Raw genomic sequence first — 25,408 nt, 5'->3', positions numbered from 1 at the left:
AGAAGAAGAATCAATTTTAAAAAGAACAAAATATATGTATTTTAAGACCAAAATGTGTGTAAGTTTAAAACATACAGCATAATGAAGATGAAAAAAATTCTATCTCTAACACCCAGGAAAACTTCGGTTTTAGATTTATACAATTTTAACTCAAACTCAGATATTTCTGATTTTAAGACTTCAGCTAATTTTTCTCCCACATGAATAACTGATTCCATACTGACAGTCCTACTGGCAGGCTAACCACTGTGATGTTCCTTGATTTAAGTGTGACCCTTTAAGCTTTGTCTGTCCGTCCATGATGATTTCAGGCAGAACAGGGAAACAGAGGGGCTGAGACAGAAGACAGGTGCCCCTCTGAGTGTGGCCTTCGGGGACTCCGGAGGAGGACAGCACGCCTTTCTCTCCATTTCTGGGGTCTGCTGCAGCCCTACAGAGGCCAGAAAACTGAACAGAGGCATAAAGCAAAGACTGAACCCCCGAGCTGCTGAAACAGCCAGCCAAGCAGGTCTCTGCGCTCCCTCCTGCTCTGCAGACCAAGCGAGCCCGGGGTACAGCAACCCCTCCTGGAACATGGCCACACCTGACCTCAACAGGCAGGGCCACAGCAGGCAGCTGGGGCTATGTTTACAGGGGAGAGCCCTCTGCCCACTGTTACCCTTCAAGGGGACTCCCCACCATAACACCCTTGCCCACACTCTCACACACAGACCCTTAGCAGTGGACACCCTCTTAGGATGGACTCAGCTTTTGATGGTCAGAAACACCTTCTACAACAGGGGCTTTAATGGCATCATGGAACGGCTTGACATTCCCTTAAGCAAGACTTAAAAGTAAAGGCCCTATCAAGATCCTCTGTCGTTCTAATCCTGATCAGTAGAGAATGGCACCGGAGCGAAGCAGACAGAAATACAGGAAAGAGACCATGGAGCTCCATGTTTCCCCATTTTGGCGTCTTTTTGTTAAGTTCTTAGCGGGGAAAGGCCTCTGCTCCTAGAAACAAACTGAGCCCGAGCTCTCCAATGGCTGGACTGCCCACAGATCGCTGAACAAGACCTCCAGCAGCTAAGCTCTGCAGAGCACACCCGTACACACACACTCGCTCGGAGCAGGCATCAGCAAGTGCTCCCCTCCCACAGCTGGCTCCAGGAAGAGGCTGATGAGATGGGTGAATACCAGCCATTGCCCTCGAGCCTCAGGAGCACTAGGCAGAAGTCATCAGGATCCCCTTTCAAGATCTGCTGCCCTCATCGCCATTCCCAAAGCCACAGAACCCACCAGCATGTGCTCAAAGCCGTCCCATCACATCCTCCCAGTGTGGGAGAAAACGCCCCGGCAGACTGCCATTTAAGGTTCCACTGTCATAGAAGGTGAGGGTCACCAGCCCAGGACTCTAAGGGAAGAAAAATAAAACCCAGCAACCAACCGCTCCCAGTCACTGCCCTGACATCCCGTCCGAGGAAGATGTCTGGTCCCAGCACAGCGCTGCCATTGTCACTGAAAGGTCAGTGGCCTGGCCAGCGGCGGAGGCAGGCTAGTCCTGTGAGAGTTAATCTGCCCAGCCGGTCATCATAGGGGTCACCGTGATGTGCGGAGAAGTTGAGTATCCTAGTCCCCATGGCTGGTCTGCTAATTACATTTGCAATTATAAACACCACAACCTCCCAGTGCAGGGACCAGGCCACACAAGCTGATGGGACAACTGATATAATCCTCCCCACAGGCCAGCCCAGCAGGGGACACCAGGGCCAGCTGAAGCCTATGGGGCCCACCTCCACAGAATGACCAGGTCTATGACCATTCCTCAGAGGTTGGAGTTTCCTCGGACTGAGAAAAGGGAAATTCACCTGACACAAAGCTCTTGCAAGGTCACCAGCGCAGACATGCTAAAAGGATTTATCCCTACAAATCAGTGAGGGGCCGCAGGGGCAACAGGCAGGATGATCAGGAAGCCTCGGGCTCACTGGTCTGGTTGGGGCTCATCCTCAACTTCACAGCTTCCGGAGAACATTCTGCAGACTGCACACACTCACAGCCCATGCACCCTCAGATGCTGGAAACGTGGAGGGTAAGCATTCTAGCTGAAGAAGGGTCCCCCTCAGGGTACCATTCGATCAGAGCCACCAGAATCCGAAACAGAACCTCCAGGGAAGCTGGCTGCTTTGGGGCAGGGATCGTGTCCTGCGGGAAGAACGCTTCAAGGGTCTCACAGAACACTGATGATGGCGAACAGGTGAGAGAATGAAGTGTTCAGGTGTGGGGTGGGCTTTACATTGAAGCCGGATTCAATGTCTAAATTCTTGGCTGGATTATGATCTAAATATCTGCTATTCTTTCCTGTAATTTTGCAACCAGAAGAATTTTAACCATTTTGAGGGTGTCACCTGAAGTACCTGGGAAAGTAAATTCAAAAGAAGGGTGCTGGAGAGCCAGGTCAAAAATATGCGTCCCTGCTCTGGGCGCTGCCCACTGAAATCTCTCTCCCGCACCACATTCACGCATGCGGCAGCCAAACCACCTGCCCAGGGCACAAGCTCCCTTCCCAGTCTCCCAGACTCTTGCCTTTGGGGCCAGCTAGAGTGATGCAAATCTTTGCTCAAGAGAAACAAGGCATTTTGCAGAAGACTGAAGAAGGAGATGAACTTTTTCAGTGAGTTTGGATTGGCTTTTAAAACCATTCAGCAAAATGTCCCATTACAGGAACTTGAAGGGGACATGCAGGGACAGTCACAAGAGGCCCTGAGCTAGGGCCAGGAGCACTCGGGGAAGGCAGGAGTGACATGAAATCTCTGTCACAGCTACCTCCCTTGGAGGGCTTTCCCAAAAGTCCCCTTCATCCTTTTCTTTTGGGCTAAATGGAATATTTATTGATTACTCCAAATCAACAGAATGAAAAGATTCCTATTTGGTGGGTCAGGTTGTATCATCATCTTCTTTTCTTTGGTAAAGAAACATCTTTCCATATATTTCATATATTCTAATAACTGATAAAATAGAGGATTATTTCTAAAATGAAGGGAGGTGGAGGAAATAATCAGCTCCAAAAGGAAATTTCCAGGGATGTCAGGATCTCACTGAGCTGGAAAGGACCTTAGCCGGGAATGAGCCCTGCGACGCTGACCAAATATTTTCTCCACTTTGAGCCCTAGGGCTCAGTGACTCTCACCTGCTATCCCCCACCCTCTTCTCCAGCCACCCACACCTGCCGAAGGGTGACCGACACAGAAAGGCTTATTTTCTAGACCCCCTCCCTTAGAAAAACCAAGACTAATGTCCTCAATCTGATTTATTTTTAAATGTACCATTAAAAATTAATTTCCCCCTTTGTTTTTCTCTGGGTCACTGACTCTGAATTACCATGTGGCATTTTTCCTATGTGTGAACCCACATATTTTACCTGCAGGACAGTTTGTTCTTTGTTCCCTTAACGATGGCAAAATGGTCATCGGACGGTGGTACCCTCCCATGCCCCATCTTGGGTTTTGTGCCTGAGTCTCCAGCGGACCCCATCGTGGACACATTTGTACACAGGCATAGGGAGGCAAGCACGCTCACTCCTGCTTTCACTGATTATGTATGTACATAAAATATTGATCAGGAAGGGTAATGGAGTCACCTACAGGACTGGCTACAGGAAAATGAAAAGGAAGGTAAGAAAGGTAGGAAGGTGCATGTGTTGTCTCAGAGCATGTCACTTCTCACCTGGGACAGCAAGAATGACACTGAGCTTTATAAAACACCTCTTGCCAGCAAGAGGAAGGCTTCGAGGTCCTTTCTTCCTGAACTCCAGTGCGTGTGCTCCTGGGTCTCCTCAAGTCTGCGAACATCAGCTAACCTGCCTCGGTAGAAACTGTGCAGATCCCAACAATCCCCTCGTGAGTACGTTCCCAGAGAAATGTGGGCACCATAATAAATGGATTCATCCTGATCCTGCTGTCCTGCCCACTAACCAAAATGCAGCCCCCTTTTGCTACTTTGTTACTGATGGCTCTAATGCTAGCTGTTACAAAGCCTGTCACGGGGAGAGGTCAGAAAGATGCTGCCCACAGACACCAGCCTCTGACCTCTGTGAGCCCGACCTTGGCATGACGGCTCCCGCACCATGGGAAACGTAAACCCTGGCAGGGAGATACGTGTCTATTCGTGGGGCCAGCTCACTGATGCTCGGGGCTGCTGCTTAGCAGGTCCTGGGCTTTGAGAAATGCCATCCTACAGAGACACCTCATTCCCCAGTGCAGACAGCAGGTATATTTTTGGCCTTTCCTGTGTCCCATGGAATGAGAAACTAATTTTTTTTTTTTGGCAAAGAAATCAGGAAAGGTGGGAAATCCAAACCACTATCAGTTTTAGTTTAGAAATGATTTCCACTTCAACCCTGACACCCAGGACATCTGCTCCCACAACCCCTTTGCTGCCTCCCTGACATTCCCTCTTTGCCCACACTCCTCCTCAAACTCAAGTCAGGGTTCCTGTCCACCCCCGAAATACCCAGCTGTGGTATTTCTGTCTCTCCTGACTTTTCTGGTCAGCATGATCACAAGAATGTCCTCCCCAACCCTACATGTTTTCATACTGATTGGCTGTGACTGGAGCCAGAGACAAACAGCTATTCTGAGCTCAACTAAAGAAGTCACCTCTGAAGAGAGGGAGCCTAAATAATTTAAACATCCAATATTTGTTGGAGTTGGTAATTTCACACGAGGAGATGTCCTGCAAGCATCACTGTCCACAGCCTCCATCCCCCCTCCCCATCCCGAGGTTCCCTTGGTCTTCCACTCCCTCAGGAGGACCCTGCAAAGAGTAACCCCACCCCAGGCAAGAAGCTGGGACCAGTGTAACCTTCAAAGAGAATGAAAAGCCACTTTTCCAGCAAAGAGAAATCCGAACCCATTATAATTAAGGATCCCCCTCATCTCCTACCACACGCCTTTTTCTGACATGACAAAATGCTCAAATCTGGTGGTACCTAAAGGACCTTCCGCCTGGGGAGATCCTAAAACTAGAACCAAAAAGCTCGGCTGAGGCAGTCTGGTCAACACAAGCTCCTGCTGTGAAGTTGCCTTCTCTCCCATGCGTGGGCCACTGCTGCTGGAGGCAGTCTGGGCTGCAAGGCAGAGGGTTAGATACTTTGCGAAAACCCACATGGTCTTTATTTTATAGATGCCATCGAAGCTGCTAGATGGGGGGATGTAGTTGTGCAAATTTGAAAAGATGACGGAACCAAAGAAACACCGACTTTGGTGTTTTAGTTTGCTTCGGGGAGAAAAAAAGGAAGAGGAGCACAAAGTTAAGCAGGAAAGCAGTCGCGACAACGCAGTTGTCCGCCACAGGGATCACTCTGCAAGCGCGCACTCCAGACGCCCAGGACACTTGTCCCAGGGCGCTGTGGGATGCCGAGCGCTCCGGAGACCCGGGCAGGTACTCGGGCAGTGACCGCAGAGAGCGCTAGGCGGGAAAGCACGGGTGGCGGGCGCCGAACACGGGAAAGCCCAGGCAAGATGCCTGGGGCAGCACCCGCCACTCGGGGAATCGGTTCTCCACTTTTCCACTCCGCGCGCTCGACGCGCGCGCCGGGGCCAGGGAGCCGAGGGGCGGATGGCAAGAGCCGCGTCCTGCAGCCGCTGCCTTCGCCCTCGACTCTTCGACAACTGCAGGTTTCTGGCGACGAGCCCCCAGCCTCCCGGACAGGATACAAGTCGCGTCCGTCTGCTCCGTGCGCGCAGCCTCCCCCTAAACTCCTTACTAACTTTGGCTCCGCCGCAGCGCCGAGCAGGCTACTCAACGCGTGGCGGGGCACCGGGTCCCCGCGCAGGACGTGCAGAGCGCAGCGCGCCCCAGGCCGCGCACCCGCACCCGGGGCTCCTGGGCACCGCAGCAGCGTGCACACCCTCCGGGCGTCCCACGGGGACGCCCCGACGAGCGCGGCGGGCAGCCTACAGTTCCCCACGAGTCGCGGCGCTTTCGATTTTCTCCCCTTCGCCAAGATCGTTCTTGGACTCCAGCATGTAACTACAGGGAAGGCGCCGGCGGGGAGGCTTTCGCGGGCGGGACAGACTGCACCTGTTCTGGGCTTCCGCCTCTCCCGCACAGGAACTACAGCGTTTCTTCCCCGCGGAGCGCGACCAGAGTGGATGAGAAAACGCTGCTCTTGCCTACAAGTGAGGGCTTATAAAAGGGGGTGCGGGAAAAGTTAGAGGCGGGTGTGAGTTCGAGAGAAAAAGCCAGGACAGGTGAGGCTTTTCCCCTTCTGCGGCGCCCGAGTGCCTCGGAGGCCCCTGCCACTTCAAGAGCGTGTGGACGAGGAACTGCGACACCCGGGACAGAGACAGCCAGGTGAGCAGAAGGACAGACCGAAAAGCGAGGCACCTACTGGTTGTGGTAGCCGAGGGGATCCGGGATGCAGAGTTCGGACATGTCCATCAGTCCCGTTTTAGCATTCCCAGTTGGCGGAGAAAGGCGGCGGGCCAATCACGCGGAAGACAGTGAAGGGCACAGGCGAGTGCGAGTCCGGGCAGGGGCACCGCGAGCAGAGCGGGCGGCGGGGGAGGGAGGCCGGGAGCCGCGCGCGCACCGCCCGGCGCTCCCACTCATCCGCGCGCTGGGAGCGGAGAGAGCGGGCAGAGCGGATGTGGAGCCGCGGTGGAGGCTGGGGCGCCCGAGACTTGGAGCCTACTAACCCTACTGTAGCTTTAAGGCTGAGAGACTGATGTATGGTTTGGCTCCTATTGGCTATCTCTCGGGGGCTGGACTTAAAGTGACGGAATCGAGCCTGGGTGGGGGGAGGGGGGCAAGCCGGGAGACTTCAATGGAGTAAGACGCTCGAGGTCCCCACCTCCACAGGGGTGGGAGGGCTGGATTTCAGAGCCCTAAGGCTTGGGCTTTTGCGGATAAAAGGGGCAGAAAAGGTCCAATTGCCTGCTAGGACTGGGGGTGGGCGAGTTGCTTATCTACTCCCCCAACCCCTTCTTTTAAATGACAGGCAAACTCACCTCTCAGCCTTTTGGAACGGGTTTGTTTTCCCAATTAAAAGTGAGTCACATTTTCCCATCCTTGTACCCTTGAGAAGCGGCCTTTGACATTGACAACCTCAGACCTTGTGTTCAGAGCCCAAATGTGCAGGGGGTCAGACTGACAGGTGAGGCCCAACCAAAGAGCAGAAGAGGAATAGATTCCCGGCCGGGCTTCCCCCACCTGGGCCCGTCACTTCAGAACCACCGCTGGCATAAAGCTAGATGCAGGGCGCACATCCATCCACAAAATACTGTCTGAATGTACGAGGTGACGCGCGATTCACTCCCTGGCAACTCAGCACTGAGCCCGGGACGCAGGCACTCCGCATAAATCCCTGTCTGTTTAGGGACATGTACCCAGGTTAAAACTCCCAACTACCTGGGCACAAGCAGACACTTCCATATACACACCTGAATCCCCGGCTACAAACACACCTGCATCGCGTCGCTGCTCCCTCCATAACCCAGAGTATTATGGGCTGCCACTGTACCAAAATGAGCTATAAGTCAAGCCCCAGTCCTTCTGTGGGGCTTTTCATCTTTTGAGATGCACCCGCCACAGGGAAAATAATCAATTTGTGACTCAAACGAGTGTTGTGAGGGAGGTAGGTATAGAATTATTTAAAAGGGGGGAAGAAGCCCTCAGGAGAGACCACCACCTTATTCTCTTATATTCTACAGAAGACAATGAGCAGTAGGGGGGAAGACATAATTTTATCATCAAAATAATGTCTAAATGAAGTGTAACTGCAGGCAGTGTCATGCATTTCAGGGATAAAGCAGGGAGGGAGGTGGTGGGGCGCCCCAGGAGGGGCAGCCACTCAGGGAGGGGCTGGGGGAGTGGGCAGCAGCATGGCAGATGATGCTTGACTTGGATAAATGTCGCTGTGGGGGCTGGGGAAGGAGCAGAGATTTTTCATGTGTGTTGAAGTCGAGGAAAGCATAGATTCTTTGGCTTAGGAAGGTATCTCCCCAAGAGACAGATGAAGATGTCTGCTCTGCCAGCAGATCCCCAGCAGTGTCAGAAAAAAAAATTAATCACATAGGTAGTTTGTGAGAGCCAGAAAGAAGGGTGCATTGAGCCTGGCTTCTTTCTGCGTGACCCCATCTCTTGCCAGGACCTCAGTGACTGGTTTCTCTGCACCCGATCTGCCCTGTCCAGGTCCGTTCTCCAGGCACACAGCAGCTGGGCCCTGCTTTATAGCATGCACGGGAAACTTTCCCTTCTTGCAGTTAGTAACTAGGCCCCAGACTTGGCCTACAAGGAAGGCCTCACGTGACAGGTGTCTGTGGGTTCCTCTGAACTCCACCGGAGCCCTTGTCACACCCCTTTCAACTCATCTTTGCACCTGCCACAAAAGTCCCCACCTTTCAGATACAGCCAGGACCTCCTGCCCCTCCCTCCACTCCAGGTAGTCGAGCCCACTTTGCCATCACAGATATACGGGTATGAGCGACACTTCGCCTTCCACCTTTACCTCACTGGACAGTAAGCCCCATAAAGGGAGGGACTGTGTCTGTTCTGTTTCCCTGCAGAGTTCCCAGTACCCAGTAGGACCTGGTCCTTATTGGATGCTGGGTAGATTCTGCTGAGTGAACTTGAGACTGTAGCAGTGTAGAATCAGGGGCACAGCCAGGTGAAGGATAGGCCCAGGAATGGGCTTAGACCCTGGCAGGTCTATGGGGTCAGCTGGCTCCTTGCTTCGTGTAAGAGCCAGGAGACAGAACACACTTGGTGGAAATAAAGGTCCCTCCACAGCATGAAAAGGAAGACCATCCCACAGCCCTGAGTGGTGGATGTCAAGATGCCTCGTAACACCCATTCACGATTACGCTCTGCCTCCAAGGTCTTGGGACAAGAGCTGAGGGCCTCACCTCCAGGCACTAGTGGATTATTCTTCATAGCGGTGAGGAGGTTCTTGAGACCACCAGGAGCCCTCTTCAGGCCTGTGCCTGCTCGGCCTCCTCCCCACAGCGCTGCACTGCATGCTTTCTCCTGTTCGTGCCACCAAGAGTGAACCTTCACACCCTAGAGGAGGAGCTGGGCGAGTGGGCCGGGATGCCCCGGTGGCCTGACCCAGCTCGGCAGGCCCCAGCATCTCCTATGACACACCAGGCAAACCTGGCCAGGTCACACTCTGTATAGAAGACTTGCCTTCCTTGTCCCATCCTCAGCTCGCCCTTGGAGGACAGGATCCTCCCCATAGCCAGGGTCAGGTCCCACACGTCCACCTGCAGAGGCCACAGTGTGGAAATGTACTGAGGACTCTGGGATCTGGTCCCGACTTCGTGTGACCTTGTGAAGGTCATCTCTTCTCCAGAAAACAAAGGTGTGCAGGGGGTGGAGTGGGGCGGTGAAGCTCTTGGCTTCCTTCAAGCTTGGAATGTATTCAACCAGTCATGATTTCCCATTTTAAACACTCACCTCCAGCAAAAGTTCCTAGCCACCCATTTACTGCCCTGTGCCCCAATACTGGTACGCCAAGTGGGCAAGGCAGCCCAAAGGGAATAGGACGAAAAGCATTAGACATAGTAATCACACAGGGTGTAAGGTGACAGCAGCTCACTTTGTTTTTGTGACAAACTCACTTAAATAGATACTTATTACATTCGTGAAACCTTACAGCTAGGAAGGGCTCAACTCTTAGACAGTCTTCCACTTACAAGATTTGGCATGATTTTTCAACTTTACTATGGTGCAAAACCATTCAGATTCAGAAGAAATCATACTTCAAATTTTCAATTTTGCTCTTCTCCCTGCCTTGGGGGTATGCAGTCCAGTGCTTCCTTGAGGTGCTGGGCAGCAGCATTAAGCTGCAGCTCCCAGCTGGCTACGGGATCATGGGGAAAACCATAGTCCAGAGTGTGCAGTGTTGCTGTGATGTTTGGTAGGTTAGATGTGTTCGTTCAATGTGTTTTCAACTCAATGATAGTTTCAGTTATGATGAGTTTATGGAGTGTAACCCTATCATAAGTTGAAGGGCATCTGGACTTAGGCTGTCATTGCATTTGACAAAGAAAGAACTCTCTACATCCTCTGTACAGTGAAATGTCCTACCCAAGGTCACACAGTGAATAACTGGCAAAATATGCCATTGGTGGGCTCTGAATCTCTACTTGTTCTACTAAATCTTTGTTGGCAGGTGCCTTCGCTTTCCCTCACTCCTTCCCTGAGTTCAAGCTCTTTGCTAAGGACTATAAAGCCACCCAAGAGCAATCCCAAGAGCATCTCTGTCCATACACACTTCTCCTGGTGGACAGTGAGGACACAGCTTTGTGTGTCCCCAGGGAGGCGGCACAGTCTCCTGGGAGGGCAAAAGGAAGCCCTAGCTGGTGGCAACCAACTTCCTGATCTACTGTCCTGCTCCATGGCAGGTAATTAGGAAGCAGAATCACACACAACATAGTCCAGTCTGTTCCCCAAGGGTGTATCTTTGTTGGGACAAAAAGCATGGAGTAGGGGCTGGGGATTTAGCTCAGTGGCAAAAGCGCCTGCCTGGCAAGCGCAAGGTCGTGAGTTCGGTTCCCGGTACCAGAGAAAAACCAAAAAAAAAAAAAAAAAAAAAAAAAAAAAAAAAAAAAAGCATGGAGTAGATCCAGGATCTATTCAAACGCAGGTCTGCGTTAACCAGCCACCCCCTATTTCCCTTCACAGCCTGGCTCAGTCCTCAGCGTGGCTGTCTTAACGCCTGCTCCTGCATGCAGCATGGTCTCTCATGTTCTGTGCACCTGACCCCCAGCACAGCATCCCTTGTCAAAGATCTGGTGAAAATCCCTACCCTTCATGGAGCCTGGTTTGGGTTGTATCTTCCCTCCCTTGAATCAGTTTCCCCAGACACAAGTCATTTTTGCACAAATAAGGCAGAAGCAAGGAGTGTCCTTTGAATTCTCTCCTTAGTGGGAGATTTTTTTCTTTTTCAAGTGAGGCAGCTCAGCAGGAGATGGTGGGCCCACTTTAGTCCATTAGAACAGAGGACTTACTGGCTTTATCTGTTGATGAGAAGACGCATTGGGCCTTTATGGAAGGTCTGTCCTCTGTTCCTGGAGTCCAGTGGGTGCAGAAATGCTAATTGCACCATCCCTGACTTCACCCATACCCACATGCCCTGAAGCCAAGATTCCAGGTGGGAACAATGCCTTGGGAAACACCCCGCTTGTACTACCACTTCTTACCACCAACCCAGGCAGGGCAGGATGCCTCGGTGGAACTGTCTGAATCTCCAGCAATGCTTGCTTCTGCTCCACCCTCCAGTGAGGGCTGCAGAAGGGGAGTCCATGCAGGGAATCCATTGACAGTCCACGATGGATGACTAAGGTAGGCCAGACCTAGACGGGGAGCCTAACCTGAGCATCTCTGAGGACAGTGCCCCACGGGCTCCTGGCTGGAGGAATGTTCCTGACCAGACAGCTTTGCGGACCCGCTGTCTTCTCACATGCTTTGATTTGGGGTACAGGGTTATATCCTCGAGAGGTGGTCAGCACACTGTCAGCCCATTGGCTGGCACTCATCCGAGGATCATAATTAACTGATAACGCTAATACAATGTGAGTTTGTGCTCCATAATAGTCTCCTGCTGACAGATAAATGCTGGGGAACATGATGGCTTTTCCTGAAGCTGTAATAGGTCATTATTGGGACAAGAAGGCTCACATCCTAGTAGCACTGCCACCATGACACCAAATAAAATATGAAGGGGACATCTTGAGTGGATAAATGGTTGGGTTCCCTCCCACCACTACCATCACCCATTCCATTATCTGAAATCCCTACCAGGGCTCTTGGAATAACTTCTAGGTATTTCAAAACCCCATTACTACCCCCAGCACCTCGAGATCCAGTTCTCACCCACACAGCTGAATACAGTAGTATATTCCCGCTCCCCACTCAACCACCAACATTCTCTCTCCCTGCAGCCCTGTGTGCAATGGCACCTGCAGCGAGCTGGCAGGTTGGAGGACCAGGAAAACAACATTTGACTCTCCCTAGAAACAAAGGTTTTTTTTCCTCCTGATCACCAGGAGAATAGGAGGATACCATAACTGTAATAGCTTTCTCCCCTGCCAAATTTCTAGGGGAGAAAAAGAGAAGTAGGAGGGACACAAAGAGAAGGAAGGATGGGGAGGAAGAAGGGAGAGGAGGCGGAAGAGCAAGAAAGATGGCTACGCTGTTACAGTATTTGGTAACTAAGAGGCATTGAACAAACAGCTATTGACTGAATGAATGATCTGTCTAATTAAATATTTTCCTTTACAGTGGACTGTGGTTTCTTTTCTTATAACAGAGAAACTTGACCTTTTTGTTTGTGTCACATATTAATTTTTCATCCGACCTCATGACTTTGGCACCCATGTAAGCATAAAACATAGTTGGCTTGAAATAGTAGTATACAAGCAATTTGCTTCTAGAGACTTACCATTGCTATAAGAACACCTTTCTGTGGCTTATGATAGTTTTGCTTGCCACAATCCCTGTGTCAAACAGCTACAGAAAGAACAAGCAATTTGCTTTGTAAACTCACAGATTGTGGATTATGTCCCCATCTCTATTTCCTTCCTCAAGGATAACTATCTTAGGGAAACCACAAAATACATGAAACTTTTGGAAAACGAATACTACAGCACCCCAGACATTTAAAATATGGGAGTAAAGAAACTTGTGGGCTGAGACTGTCTTCCTAGCATTAATAATACACAATTAAAAACTGAGGACATTTGAATGTTTTTTTTTTCCTACTGGCTCAATTAAGATAAATTCATTTTTCAAACTAAAATGCACCTTATTTTTGTTCTAACAATATGTTTTTTTGGAGAGGAAAAATAAACAGTAGATGTTTCCAGGCTTTAGGAAAAAATCAAATGGAGGTGTTTTCTAAAGTATAAAGTGCTACACCTATACAAAACATGATTACAATGATTGCTTTTAACTGTACCCTTTCATGAAAAATATGCTGGCCAACCACTACCCTCACAGATGTATCTTGTAATTAAACCAGTCCCATTGGTGAGCTCCCCACCACTCTGAGTGATGTCATTATGGATGGGTCAGTACCAATTCCAGAAGAAAGCTCAAGCTTGTAGCAGGGTCATCCATAAAGTCTTTATTCTTCATAAGCAATTGGGAATACGAAGCTTCAAGAGAATTTCTGCCTTTCCACGAAGGGCAAGACGGGCAGGAAGGGAAAGTGTGGAGAGCCACTGAGAGTTTAGAAAAATGGGTAAAAGGCAGTCACCAATGCAAGATTTAATATGGATAAACACCGGTAATACACTTGTCAGCAATGACCCTCAGCCGAGCCGCAGACTGTGGGCTGCCCGTGGGAGAGCAGTGATGCAGAGAGACACCTGGGGTCAAAGCAGATAGCACATTAAACGTGGCATCCAGCTCCATGGCATGATAAACACGGCTTTGGGGTAATTCTACCAGCCAGCAGAGCAGGGAGCAGCAATAATTCCTCTTTACTCTCACTGAAGGCACAGATGGAGGTTTACACTCACCCCATGGGACTTGCCTGGAAAACAGACTGGAAGGGTGCCGTGAAAGGGACCGGAAGGAGGGAGGAGATAGGTCAAAGCCCTGGGAGGGTGTGTAAGCCCCACAAGGTAACGGACAAGTGCAGGGCAAGGAGAGATGGGTTGTCCCTGTGCACTGAAGGACAACTGTTTGGGTCCAGACGTTCCACACAGGAACGGTGGGTGTTTTCTCGGGTCCCTGGACTGCCCCTTATATTTTCTTCAGCACTCCAGTAGGAGAGTCTCACCTCCACTTTCCCTCGTGAGATCTGGATTCCAGAAGTTTAGGAGGAATGGAAGGCCCCGACTTCTTCCCTTCTCTCCCCTCTGTGTGCTGCTTCCTGGTGCGCAGCCCACTCAGTCTCTGCGGCTGGTTATGAAGTAGTGTTCAGCAGAGTGGCCCCCGTCTGGCACTGCTGGGCACCCCTCCTCATCTCACTTTCCATCACCTTAGCTTCCCTGGGCTTGCACTGTCCCCAGGATGCGTCAGCTTTTTAATGCTGGCTTCAGGGCTCTGCTTTCTAGAGAAGCAGGGCAAAAGCTGAATGAGCGTGTGGCCTGGAGCCACTGACGTCCTCTCCACCGGGACTATTTTACTCATTACCACTACCTCTTCAGTGGGGGAGGGTGACGTGATGGTTACCGTGGCTGACGGGCTCCTGTCCATAGTCACTCCGGGAGTTACAGATTATTCTTTTATAAAGGCCCACATGGACCCTGCCTGCCCCATCCACTCAGCCACCTCTCAGAACTCTGACTTCAGTTGGGTTGCCAAGACATGCAAGTCAGTGGTGGCATCTAAAGCCACCCAGTGGTTGTCTGGCCCAACGTCCTCACTTGCTTTCTTTTCCCGCTACGTCTGGGAGGCCAGAGACCTCCTGTGCTCTCCCTTTCCCTGGTTTTCTCCGTCTGGAGATGAACTGCTTTCCGAGTACCATCTTTTCCCCATGTGCACACAAATCCGACCATAACTCCAAGTTGTTTTTGGCTTCAAGCAGCAAGGGCACCAAGTGACAATGGCTTAGCAAGTAAGAGCCCCTCCTCTCACACAGAAGCATTCCAGGGACAAGGCATTCCTCTTTGTGTTGGCCTGTTTTTCCCATATGGACTTCTGCCTCCAGCTTGGCCTGCCACGATGGAAGGATGGTTCTTGTAGGCCGAGACTAACTTCTTCATCAGACTGTGTTCAACTCCAGGAAGGGGCAAATGTACGAGGGAAGGTGTCACTCCTTGTTTCTCCAGCTCATTTTGGATTTTCTTTCTTTCTTTCTTTCTTTCTTTCTTTCTTTCTTTCTTTCTTTCTTTCTTTCTTTCTTTCTTCTTTCTTCTCGTCTCTCTTCTCCTCTTCTCTCTTCTCTTCTTCTCTCTCTCTCTCTCTGTCTCTCTGTCTCTCTCTCTCTCTCTCTCTCTCTCTCTCTCTTTCACGGGAATTGAACCCAGAGTATCATGCATTGCACTCTGCACTGAGCTACAGTGTTTTTTCTTTTAATTTTGAGACAAAGTCTTACTTGATTTCCCAGGCTGGCCTTGAACCTGCAATCTTCCAGCCTCAGTTTCCCAAGTACCTGGGACAAGAGCTGTACAGCACCATACTCAGCATGATTTGCATTTAGTACAAAAGAAAACCTTTCCCAGGAGCGCTCTGTCCTCACCCCAGTAGATTTATCCTCACTTTTATTGGCCAAAATCCAGTCACATGCTTATCCAAAACTAATCACCGTCAAAGGAGAAATGGCCTGCCATGGTTAGCTAAAAATATGCTGACTTCCTGAAGGGAGAAGTCTGGGTTTTCTTGAGCATGTTGATGCTTTGTTTGTTTTGTTTTGTACCAGGGACTGCACTCAGGCCTTCACACTGAGCTATATCCTCAGCTACTTTGATTGGCAAATAGTTGCCAATCAAAAAAAAAAAATTTATATTTTTTGATGCAGGGTTTCCCTAAATCACTAAGTTGCCCAAGCTACACTCAAACTTGTGATCCTCCTGCCTCAGCCTCCTTGAGTGCTGGCATTAAGGTGTGTACCACCTTGCCCAGTTATATCATTGTTTAATAATGGAGAAGCCCAGTTCTGTTAGAAGGATAAGCCGGAATGGCTCTTGGGTAGGCAGCCAACAGTGTCTGCCACAGCTGGTGTTATAGGTGGGCAGCGAATGAGAATAGACCACCAACCATGTCAGCAAGCAACAAGAGGGCCATGATAGAAATGACAGTAAAACTGACTAACACTCAGGCTGCTTTTTAGCATCCTCTCGCTTCACCAAGTCAAAACAGTGTCAATAATAAAATACTACTCCCTCCAAAATCTTTTGTTGGTCTAAATTCTAAGCAGTTGTTGCCATTGCTGTTAAATTTTAGTAATACATGAAAGTTTCAGATTAGCATGTTTTTATTAACTGTGCTTTCTTTTTCACTGAGAAAAAGACAGCTTCTGTCTAATAGAGAGAGAAGGGGGCCTGGAAAGTGGGTTGCCTGATGATCCTGCTTCTCAAGGATGTTTTATTGAGCAAAACCAACAGGTGAGGCAGGTTCAAGGTGAGACAAAACTATAGTCAACTAAGATTACAATTATAGTCACTTAGGTAATATTAATCCAATGGGAAATCAAAAGGTGAGTGTGAGGTGGAATAAAACTATGATCAACCAATAAGATTACAAGCATATAGTTGCTTAGGTAATATTGAACCAATGGAAAATCACATGGTGGGTGTGATGTGGGACAAAACTATGATCAACCAATAAGATTATAACAAGTACAGTTGCTTAGATAATATTAATTAAATAGTGATCAAATGGGAAAGCAAGTTACATAGCAAGCACACATGGGACAGACAAAGACTTTCCTGTAAGGGGTGGGTTAAGGAGGTTTTGTTCCCCTACCCAAGGTGATTGATGCTTATTTAGAATATCAGTGACTGCTGTTCATCCCTAGGGGAAGTATTAACTATTCTTTAATATAAGTTGTATTCCACATAGAAGTTATGGAGTCTCACACACACACAGACTACAGGGACATTTCAAGAGTAAACTCAATGGCTCAGAATCATTGAAGCTGGCTTAAGATACACTTTGGATCTCAGCCCCTGTAGTGCTACATACCCCTGGGTTCAATCAAACAGTAGAATCAAATAAATGATTTAATAGACAAAACACATGAGTTATTTTAGTCTGGCTATTCTATGTGATCAGCTGGAAATTTTTGCTTTTTTTTTTTCATGCAGCTGGGAATTGAACCAAGGGCCTTGCATATGATAGGCAAGTGATCTACCACTGACCTGCCCCAAGCCCCTCTTGGAATTGTTATTTGCATTTAAAATGGAAGACAATAAAACAGACCAGGAACTCTGAGATGTGATATTTGGTAAATTCAAGTATTAATTCATACATGACACATTTTACTGAATTTGAATAATACCTTTAACATTGAAATTTATTCTTCATTTTGAATTGCCTATGGTTTAGTTTTAAATTAATCACAAGTCAGAAAAATAATGATTTTATTAATCACCATGTAATTGTTACTAATAGTTACTGGGTATGCTGGCGTACAACTATAATCCCAACACATGGGAGGCTGAGGCAGGAGGATTGCCTGAAGTTCAAGGCCAACCTGAACTACATAGTGAGAACCTGTCTCAAAAAACCCTATTACTAAGAATAGTTTTGATATATAGGAAGGATGGTTGTTAAAAATGATCCCAACATGCACCCAACAGATGGTGGTGCATGCCTATAAACCCAGCACTTGGGAGACTGAGGTAGGAAGATCACAAGGTTGTGTCCTGCCTGAGTAACTTAGTGTGTGGCAAAATAATAAATAATAAATATAATAATATAGTAAATCATAAAATAATAAATACAGAGGGATGAGATGCAGCTCTACTCAGAGGCCCTGAGTTCAACCCCCAGTACCAGAAAAAAAATTTGACCTGACCCGGGTGTCAAATACTCCAACTCTGGCCCAGGCATACTCACCTCCTTCCCTTGTCCACTTATTCTTTGTCTAGCTGGGTAGGTGTCCTGAGAAATAGATAAAAGGCAGCTGGCCAGGCATGGTGGCATATGCTTATAATCCCAGCAATCAGGAAGCTGAGGCAGGAGGATAGTTGTGAGTTCAAGACCAGCCTGGGCTACAAACTGAGCTCAAGGCCAGCCTGAACTGCATAGTGAGACCCTGTCTCAAAAAGACCAAAAAAAAAAAAAAAAAAAAAAAAAAAAAAAAAAAAAAAAAAGCAACTGTGCATTTCCCTAGAACAGTTTAGAGATTTCATCTCTAAATTGATCAGTAATAGCCATCCTTGAGCCCATAAAAGGGTTCAGGAATCTCAGCATTGTCATCATTTGCCCACCTAGCCCATCTTCCATGAGTTGAATAATTGTGCATCTTATCAGATACCAACAAAAAAGGCAGAAACTCTACTTTTTATTCGAACATGCAGTTGGTTTCCCTGTTTTAGTCAACTACTAAAACCGTAGCATTTTCCACCTCCTTTGCATGAAACATGAAGAGTCCACCAACTATTGCCTTAATCTTCAGGCCCAGTGACTGGGGAACGAAAGGCGCGGCAAGGAAGCCAGAACTTCCCAGCATCCCTCAGCACTCTGCCAGAGTCCCTCTCCAGAGTAAGATTGGGAAAAATCGCCTTCCATTTATTGATAAGGAGAAAACGAAGCTCCAAGGGTAAGTGGCTTAAAGCCGGAAGACAGTCTGGGGTTAGAACCCAAGCCAGGCTAATTCCTGAGCTATTCCCTGTCCACACTGCTATGTTACCTGGAGGGACTCCATGCCAGTGTGGCATTGTATGGCTGAGACGGAACACCTGGTGGAGCAGTCTGAAAACCTGACCACAATGGGTAACTGGGACAGAATGTGGGGCTGGTGTGGGCCAGACCCATCCCCATAGTACCTGTATTTAGCAAGGCATGTCCATTCCCCAGAGAAAAGTTCTTTCCATGAGAATGGGGTGTGCTCTCAGCGAGGAAGAGAGAGCATGTGAGAAGGAATGTGATGTGGAGAAAGAAAGCAAGTGACTTGTGGAATGAGGCCAGAGTGTATGTTTTAACTTTCTATGACTGGGAGAAAGTGAAGGGCAGCAGCCGGAAGAAAGAGGAGGTGACGAAAAGGAGGACCATCTACTGCCAAGCAGAATTTCCCCATTAGGGCCAATTTGCTTGGTTGGAGCAGGTTCAAATGGGCAGTAATTCTGCAGCCAGCTGGATGCCCTCAAAGGGCTCCAGCAAATACACCCAAGAAATCAGGAAGTCCCCTCGGGAGGCAGAAGAAACTCTCCAGTAAAACAAGGAGGACTCATTACCTTGTATACCTTCGCTTCCCAACTTGAAAGGCTACAATGAGAATAAATAGCTGGCTTTATTTTCCTGTCTCTTCCAACATCAACCAACGCACATATCCTTTTATTCCTTGGATCCTGGCTAACCTCACCATGTAAGCAAGAAGACTCATTTCTTGCTCCTAGTATCAAACGATGGGCTAGAGGACGGATCTTTACAGTAATAAGTTCCTTAGTAACTCTCAGTCTCTTCAATCCTCAGGGGACAGACTCCCCCACAAACAGACATGTCTTTGCCTATGGGATTGCAAAAGCATCATTTGAAAGCGCTGGTTTGCAAACTTTTAAAAAGAGCCAAAAATAGTCGTTCTTCAGATGGAAGTGTACATCCAAACCTGGTACATAAAGCAGCACAAAAGCAGTGGTTCTGGTTTAAGCAAGTGAGAAGGAGGGACCATCCTGTTTTCATTTAGTCTTTCTCCCACCTGAGGAGCTTGTGAACCAGCCTGATGGGGTCCCAGCCTAGCTGGAGCATGCTTTGAAAATCTAAGTGGTCTCTTTAAAATCAGTGTTCCCTATAAATGAGACCGAGACAGAGAGACAGAAAGAGGAAGAGAGGAAGGGAGGGAGGGAGGGAGGGAGGGAGGGAAGGAAAGGGGTACTATTGTAAATCAAAATTATCTCCCCTCTGGAGGCCCTGAGGGCATGTCAGAGGAAGTCATAGTTAAAAGTCAGAAGCATCTCCAAAGCTCTTGCTTCTCAGATCAATGTTCTTGGCCATTCATTAAGTATGAGGCCGGCAGGGCATAGTGGCACATGCCTGTAATCCCAGCACTTGGGAGGCTGAGGCAGGAGAATTCAGCAGATATGCAGACTCTTGATTCAGCAGATATATGCTCTCTAGGTTACGCAGATACATGATCTCTTGGAGCTTCTGCTCTGTGAGTTGTACTTCCATGACTCCTAAAAGTCTGAGCAAATAATGGCCACTTTACACCGCTTCCTGAATCTTGTCCTGCACATTGTTTCTTCTTCTTCCCAGTCGTGCTCATCTTCTCCAAAACTTACCTCATGTACCAACTCATCCCCCGAACCCTACATGTCTCCTGGCCTCTTCCACAGACAGCCCCAGGACCCTTCTCCTCCTCACTGGCATTTCCTTCGGAGAGGAGTTGATTGTGCAGCATGGGGCTCTGCCCGAGCCAGAGTGCAGGCTCTGGACATGAGCCTCAGTCGTGACTCCTCTATCACAAGCCATGGGCTTTGGGTGAGGTACTCAGCCCTGAGCAACGGGTATAATGACAGCCCCGACACACGGGGACAGGAGGTGAGACACGTCAAGGCTCGTAGAGCTCTCTCCATAGGACCTGGCACAGAGGAAGTGCTCAGTAGTGTCTACTGCCCGTTCACCTCTAAAAAGGCACTCACTTGTGTTCAGTGATATCATGCCAATATACTTTAATCTGCACATTTCCCCATCCTTGAGTGTGTTTGCCTTTCAGATCTGGCAATGCCAGCACAGGTTGAAATGGTTGGATGCAGAACTGTCCAAGATGTCAGGTTTTTTTTTTTTTTCTTCAGATTTGGGGATATCTGCATGCACACGAGATAACTTGGGGGTGAACTCAAGTCTAAACACAAAATTCATGCATGTTTAATAGATGCCTTATGCACACAGCCTGAAAATAATTTTATATACTATCTTTATTGTGCCTGTGTTTTGATGCTGACTTGCCATACAACATCAGGTGTGGAATTTTCCAGTTCTGGTGTCAGGTGGGTGTTCAGACACTTTTGGGTTTTATATGTTTGGATTAGGATGCTCAACTTATATTGGCTTATGCTAGAACTTTTGGAAGGCATCAAAAAGTATAGCTGAAATCAATTCATTTTGTTCATACAGTGCCAGATGACCACTGGCACTGATATTCTCTTGAACAATAGGAACTATTATTATACAAACTTAATAGCAATGTGTGTGTGTGTGTGTGTACGTGTAGGTGAGGCCTCGAACCCAGGGGTGCTCTCCCACTAAACTGCCTCTCAGGACATTGATTTATTTTTTAACTTTAGCCTTTATTTTTAACCTTTAGTCTTTTTGTTTTTGTTTTTGTTTTTTTTTTTGGTATCAGGAATCGAACTCACAACCTTGCACTTGCCAGGCAGGTGCTGTGCCGGCTGAGCTATTTCCCCAGTCCTATTTATTTATTTTTTGAGACATAAGTTGCCCAGGATGGCCTCAAACTTGTGATCCTCTTGCATCAGCCTCCCAGATGGCTACAAATAAAGGTATGCACTACCACGCTCAGCAGCACCTTTAGTTTTGCAGAGAGAATATGCCTTGATATTCATCAGCAAAGGCCCTGCCTGACCAGTGCGCTTGGGATTCTAGAGGGAGATTTTAGGGAAGTGGTTCTCAAAGAGAGTTCTACAGGCCAGCAGCATCAGTTTCACCCACTACCTGTTTGAAATGAAATACACAGTTCTCAGCCCCACCCCAAAGCTTAGGGGTAGGCCCAACAATCTACACTGGACATGGCCTGGGATCATCATAAGATTCTCAGTTTGGCAACCACTGTAACCATGTAGTGTTTTCATAGATATTAAGTATTTTAAATCCGTAAGTCTACCTTCTTACTGTCCAAAAGAATTCACTTCAAAGAATCCCAGAGAAAATAATTTTTAAAACCAGTCATGAGTTGGGGTGGTGGTGCATGCCTATATTACCAGCACTCAGGAGGCTGAGGCAGAAGGATCAGGGGTTTGAGGCCAGCCTATCTCAAAAACAAAATAAAACAAAGCAAAACAAAAACTACCAATCATGATTAACGTGAATAAGAGGACATTTTAGAGGGAAAAACCTACAGCTACTAAGTGCAGGCTACAGGTCACAGTGAGTCTTACTGAACATAAGCTGATTGCCTCCTCTTTTTTTAATCGCATTTTAAAAATTTTCACCTTTATTTTTCATTTCTTGCCCTTGTTTTGTGGTGCTCAAGAGGAATCCCAGGGCATCTCTCATGCTACTGGACACACAACAACTGAACTATACCCACATTCCTATCTTTCCACTTTGTATGGAAGTACAACATACATACATAAATACTCCCCTACCCTAGGTGTACAGTTCATCAATCATCACAAAATGGGCACAGCTACTTTCCCAGCACCCAGAATAAGAAATCAAACATTGCCAGTACCCCTGCGTGTCACCCAGGTGAGTCCACTATTACTCCTGCCCCATTCACTTCATTTTAAAAAATTTTTGCAGGATTATTTTAAAGCAAGAAAATTATTTAAAGCAAGAGAGTTACCATCCTAATCATTTCACTTACACTGAAATTATTTCCATCAGACTTATTCTCACCCCCAATCATCTGTGTAGTCTGTGTAGTCTGTGTAGTTCCATGCTTTATCTTACTGTCACACCCATGTTCCACGTCACTACATTCTCTCGTAAACTCCTGTAAACTGCTCCACATTGTACCATCACATTAATGTTTTGTAACTCTGCCATAGGTAGCTGTTCCATGTTGCAGATCTCCTTGGGCCCTGTGCTTCCTTTCTCTTCCGCAGAATTATTTTTGTAGAATTGGCTCTCAGAAGATAACTAGTAAATTAAAGGCCCTGATAATTTATTAGAGCTCTTTGTTATTCATAGTTTTTTTAAAAAATTCCAATCCCATTTGGGATAATATTTTTTTTGCACCTCTGGGCTCCTCCTGCACCTTAGCATTTTGAATATGGACTCTGCTCCCACCATCCTGTGGATTCAGAGGCACACTTTGGGCAACGCTGGGAGTGGCAGGCATTGGCAGATACCTCTTCTGATGGGGTGCCATCTGGCAGGGAGCCCTTGCAGGAGTCCAGACAACTTTCTCCCTGGGAGTTGCCTGTGGGCAGCAGGTAGGGGTCCCAGAAGAAAGTTCACCTTCCCTGGGAGTCCACAGAGGAAGCCGGAGGGGGCATCAAACCCCCCAAAACACCTTCCTTGAGAGACAGGGACAATGGCAGGGCAGGGGCATGAAGGCAGACAAGAGAGCAAAGTCCACCCAGCTGAAGCCCATAGGAGGAGCCCAGAGTCAACACAGGGCTGGCATTCACGAGGCCAAGTCCGAACGGAGTGATGGTTTGTTCACAGGCTGCTTGTTCTCCAGTCCCAGGAGAATTTCACCTCCCATTCGAGGTGAGCAGGCCTAGGGCGTGAGATGAACCCGGAGCAGGCACACAGTGGAAGGTCTGAGGAGAGGTCACACAAGCCATGAGGCTGGCAGGCCCAGGGGCCATGGGTGAGAAAGAGGCTGGCCCGAAAAGAGGTTAGGCTGTTGGGTTCAATGGCCTGTGGTCCTGCAGACAGTGTAACAAAGTGGCAGGGAGCCCGGGGTTCAGAGCTGGATTCCCAGGGTGGTCGTACAGTCTGAGCCAGGCCTGGGCCTCTCTGTTACTCAGGGTCCTTATGCGTGGGAACACAGTGCCTGCACCTTAGGACTGCGGTGAGGGTGAAACTGGGCAAGACGTGAAAATACCTAACAAACCTACCCCCGTACACCCTGGAGGGGCCAATGCTTTGCTGGAAGACAGTCCTGGCAAGAAGGGCAAGAAGGGGTCTGCTCCTGCCAACCACGGTCCCCTCTCGGCCCCTCCGCCCACGCACACCTCCACCCATTTAGGCAGGAGGCAAGGGGCTCTGGAGCAGGTCCGGTCACTAACAGTCACTCCTGAAATACTACTTTGAGCTCCTTAGGGCTCCAGCAGGGCACTGTGTCCCCATCTCCTCTCTGCCAGAGAGGTGGGGGCAACGAGACTGCAGAGGAGGGGCTTCTGAACCTCCGAACTCATCACCTGGGCCCAAGGAGAGAACAAGAGATCAGCACTGTTCACCATGGGCCCTTCTCCCCTGGAAGCAGGAAGCTGGGGCCTCAGCAGGAATTCGGTGATGGGAACTAACATTGAATGCCTGCTCCATGCTGGGTGCTCTGATGGTCCCAGTCTCACACATGAATATATTATCCCCATTTTACAGAGGAAGAGACTGAGGTTACACAAGCCGCCTAGGCCTAAGAATCTATCAGTGTCCACCGCTGGATATGAAGGCAGGAACACAGCACAGAAGACCTGATCTCTCCTTAAGGAGCATCCCCTAGAGCAAGAGAAACGGGCTGGGAAGTCACGGTCGGTGATGCAGATGGAAGCACCCAGGGCTAGTGACCAGCTGGGATGCAGTGCAGGGGAGTCAGAGGGTGTCATGGCCAGGCCTGGGCTGGGCCTTGGTCTCAGTTGGGAATCACATGAGTGGGCCGGGGAACTGGACTGACACTAGCCATTAACTGGAGAAGGAGGAGTGACAAAGTGCCAAGGCCCCTAGTAGACACAGCCCCTGCTGCCCGGGATGGCACCCTGGCTCTAACAGCTGGCTCCATCCTTGTCCTCGACTCCTCCAGCCCCTTCTTGCGTCTCCGCTGCTACCGGCCTTGCTTCATCCTGCGAAGAAGGCTGCCTGGAAAGGAGACCCATCCGGGGAGGAAGGTGCACCTCCTCTCAGGAGGAGACCCTGGAGAATCAACCCCAGGTGGGTTTCAAATTCTCTCCTCAGTGGCCTATGGCGCAAAGGCCCTGACCTGCCTGCACAAATAAGGCCCGCACCCCATCCCCAGCCCCAGCCCCCAGCCCCAGCCCCCACAGACTTGGGTCAGCCCTCCGCTGTGTCCTGGGCTCTCCGCAGTCTGCTTGGCTCACTGTGTGGTGCGGATGAATCCGTCTCCTGTGACCCTTGCTCTGCCATCTCAAAAGTGGCCCTTTGAGTGCAACGGGGAGCAAGGACCCCAGGGAAGCCAGCTGCCCTTGGACACTGGCATCATCCCATGAGCACCTACGTACTGTGTGCCCCGCACTGTGCACTGCGCAGGCTGCAGTAGAGCAAATGTGAACAGCAAGTGACCGCAGCTAACAGGAGACTCACAACCTAGCAGCAGAGCAAGCAAGTAGCGCAGATGATAGGTACACAGAGATAGGGTGGGGGTGGGGGACCTGCGGGCACCGAGGGGCAGAAAAGAACACACAGCAGGATTCGCGAGCAGGGTGTTCCAGAGGGAGCGGTCAGGGTAAGGTCCGCAGGGAGCGCTGAGGAGGACCCACTGCACGGAACACAGCAGAGCCAGCAGATCACAGCGATAGTGACATCAGGTTGGAGCCAGACTGCCAGGACTGCAATCGGTGCTCTATGCCTTCTGAGACAAGTTCCTAACCGCCCACTGCCTCAGTTTCCCCATGGGTGCTACAGGTCCTACTGTTGTTTGGATCCGCTGAGTTACACACACAAAGCACTTAAAACCGTGTCCGGCACGCGCGGAGGGCTTCATGCCTGCCGGGAAGGAGGAGGAGGAGGAGGGGGCGGGGGCGCTGGCGGCCTCAGTCCGCCCACCCAAAAGTGCCCAGCGCCCGTGCTCTCACCCCGTGGCGGGGTGCCCGGGAAGACGCACCTTCGCAGGTGCCAGGCTCTTTTCGCTGCCAGTCGGTTCAACATCGCACCTCAGGGGCGGGAGAGGGGCGGCGACTGTAAACCCGCTCCACAGTGCTGCCCCAGGCCAGGGCTGCCCGTC

The 25,408-nt window shown here is 49.3% G+C and overlaps 1 protein-coding gene across 2 annotated transcripts in view; it reads right to left on the bottom strand.

Moving 5' to 3' along the window:
* Esrrb (estrogen-related receptor beta) overlaps positions 1 to 25,408 on the bottom strand; it is a 168,712-nt gene that overhangs the window by 100,842 nt on the left and 42,462 nt on the right. Inside the window, exon 1 of one of the 2 annotated variants that reach the window (XM_005390154.2) lies at positions 6,371 to 6,678. The exons of the other annotated variant lie outside the window; for it this stretch is intronic. Coding sequence (XP_005390211.1) covers positions 6,371 to 6,420 — 50 coding nt within the window. The 5' untranslated portion in view covers positions 6,421 to 6,678. Of the gene's footprint in view, positions 1 to 6,370; positions 6,679 to 25,408 lie in introns of those variants that run through there. 2 annotated transcript variants of the gene reach the window in all.

Source organism: Chinchilla lanigera, unplaced genomic scaffold (assembly GCF_000276665.1).
Source record: "Chinchilla lanigera isolate Chin_1 unplaced genomic scaffold, ChiLan1.0 scaffold00037, whole genome shotgun sequence".
Lineage (NCBI taxonomy): Eukaryota > Metazoa > Chordata > Mammalia > Rodentia > Chinchillidae > Chinchilla > Chinchilla lanigera.
Note: the sequence above shows the minus strand (reverse complement) of the source record. Positions and strands in the feature narration are given on the sequence as shown.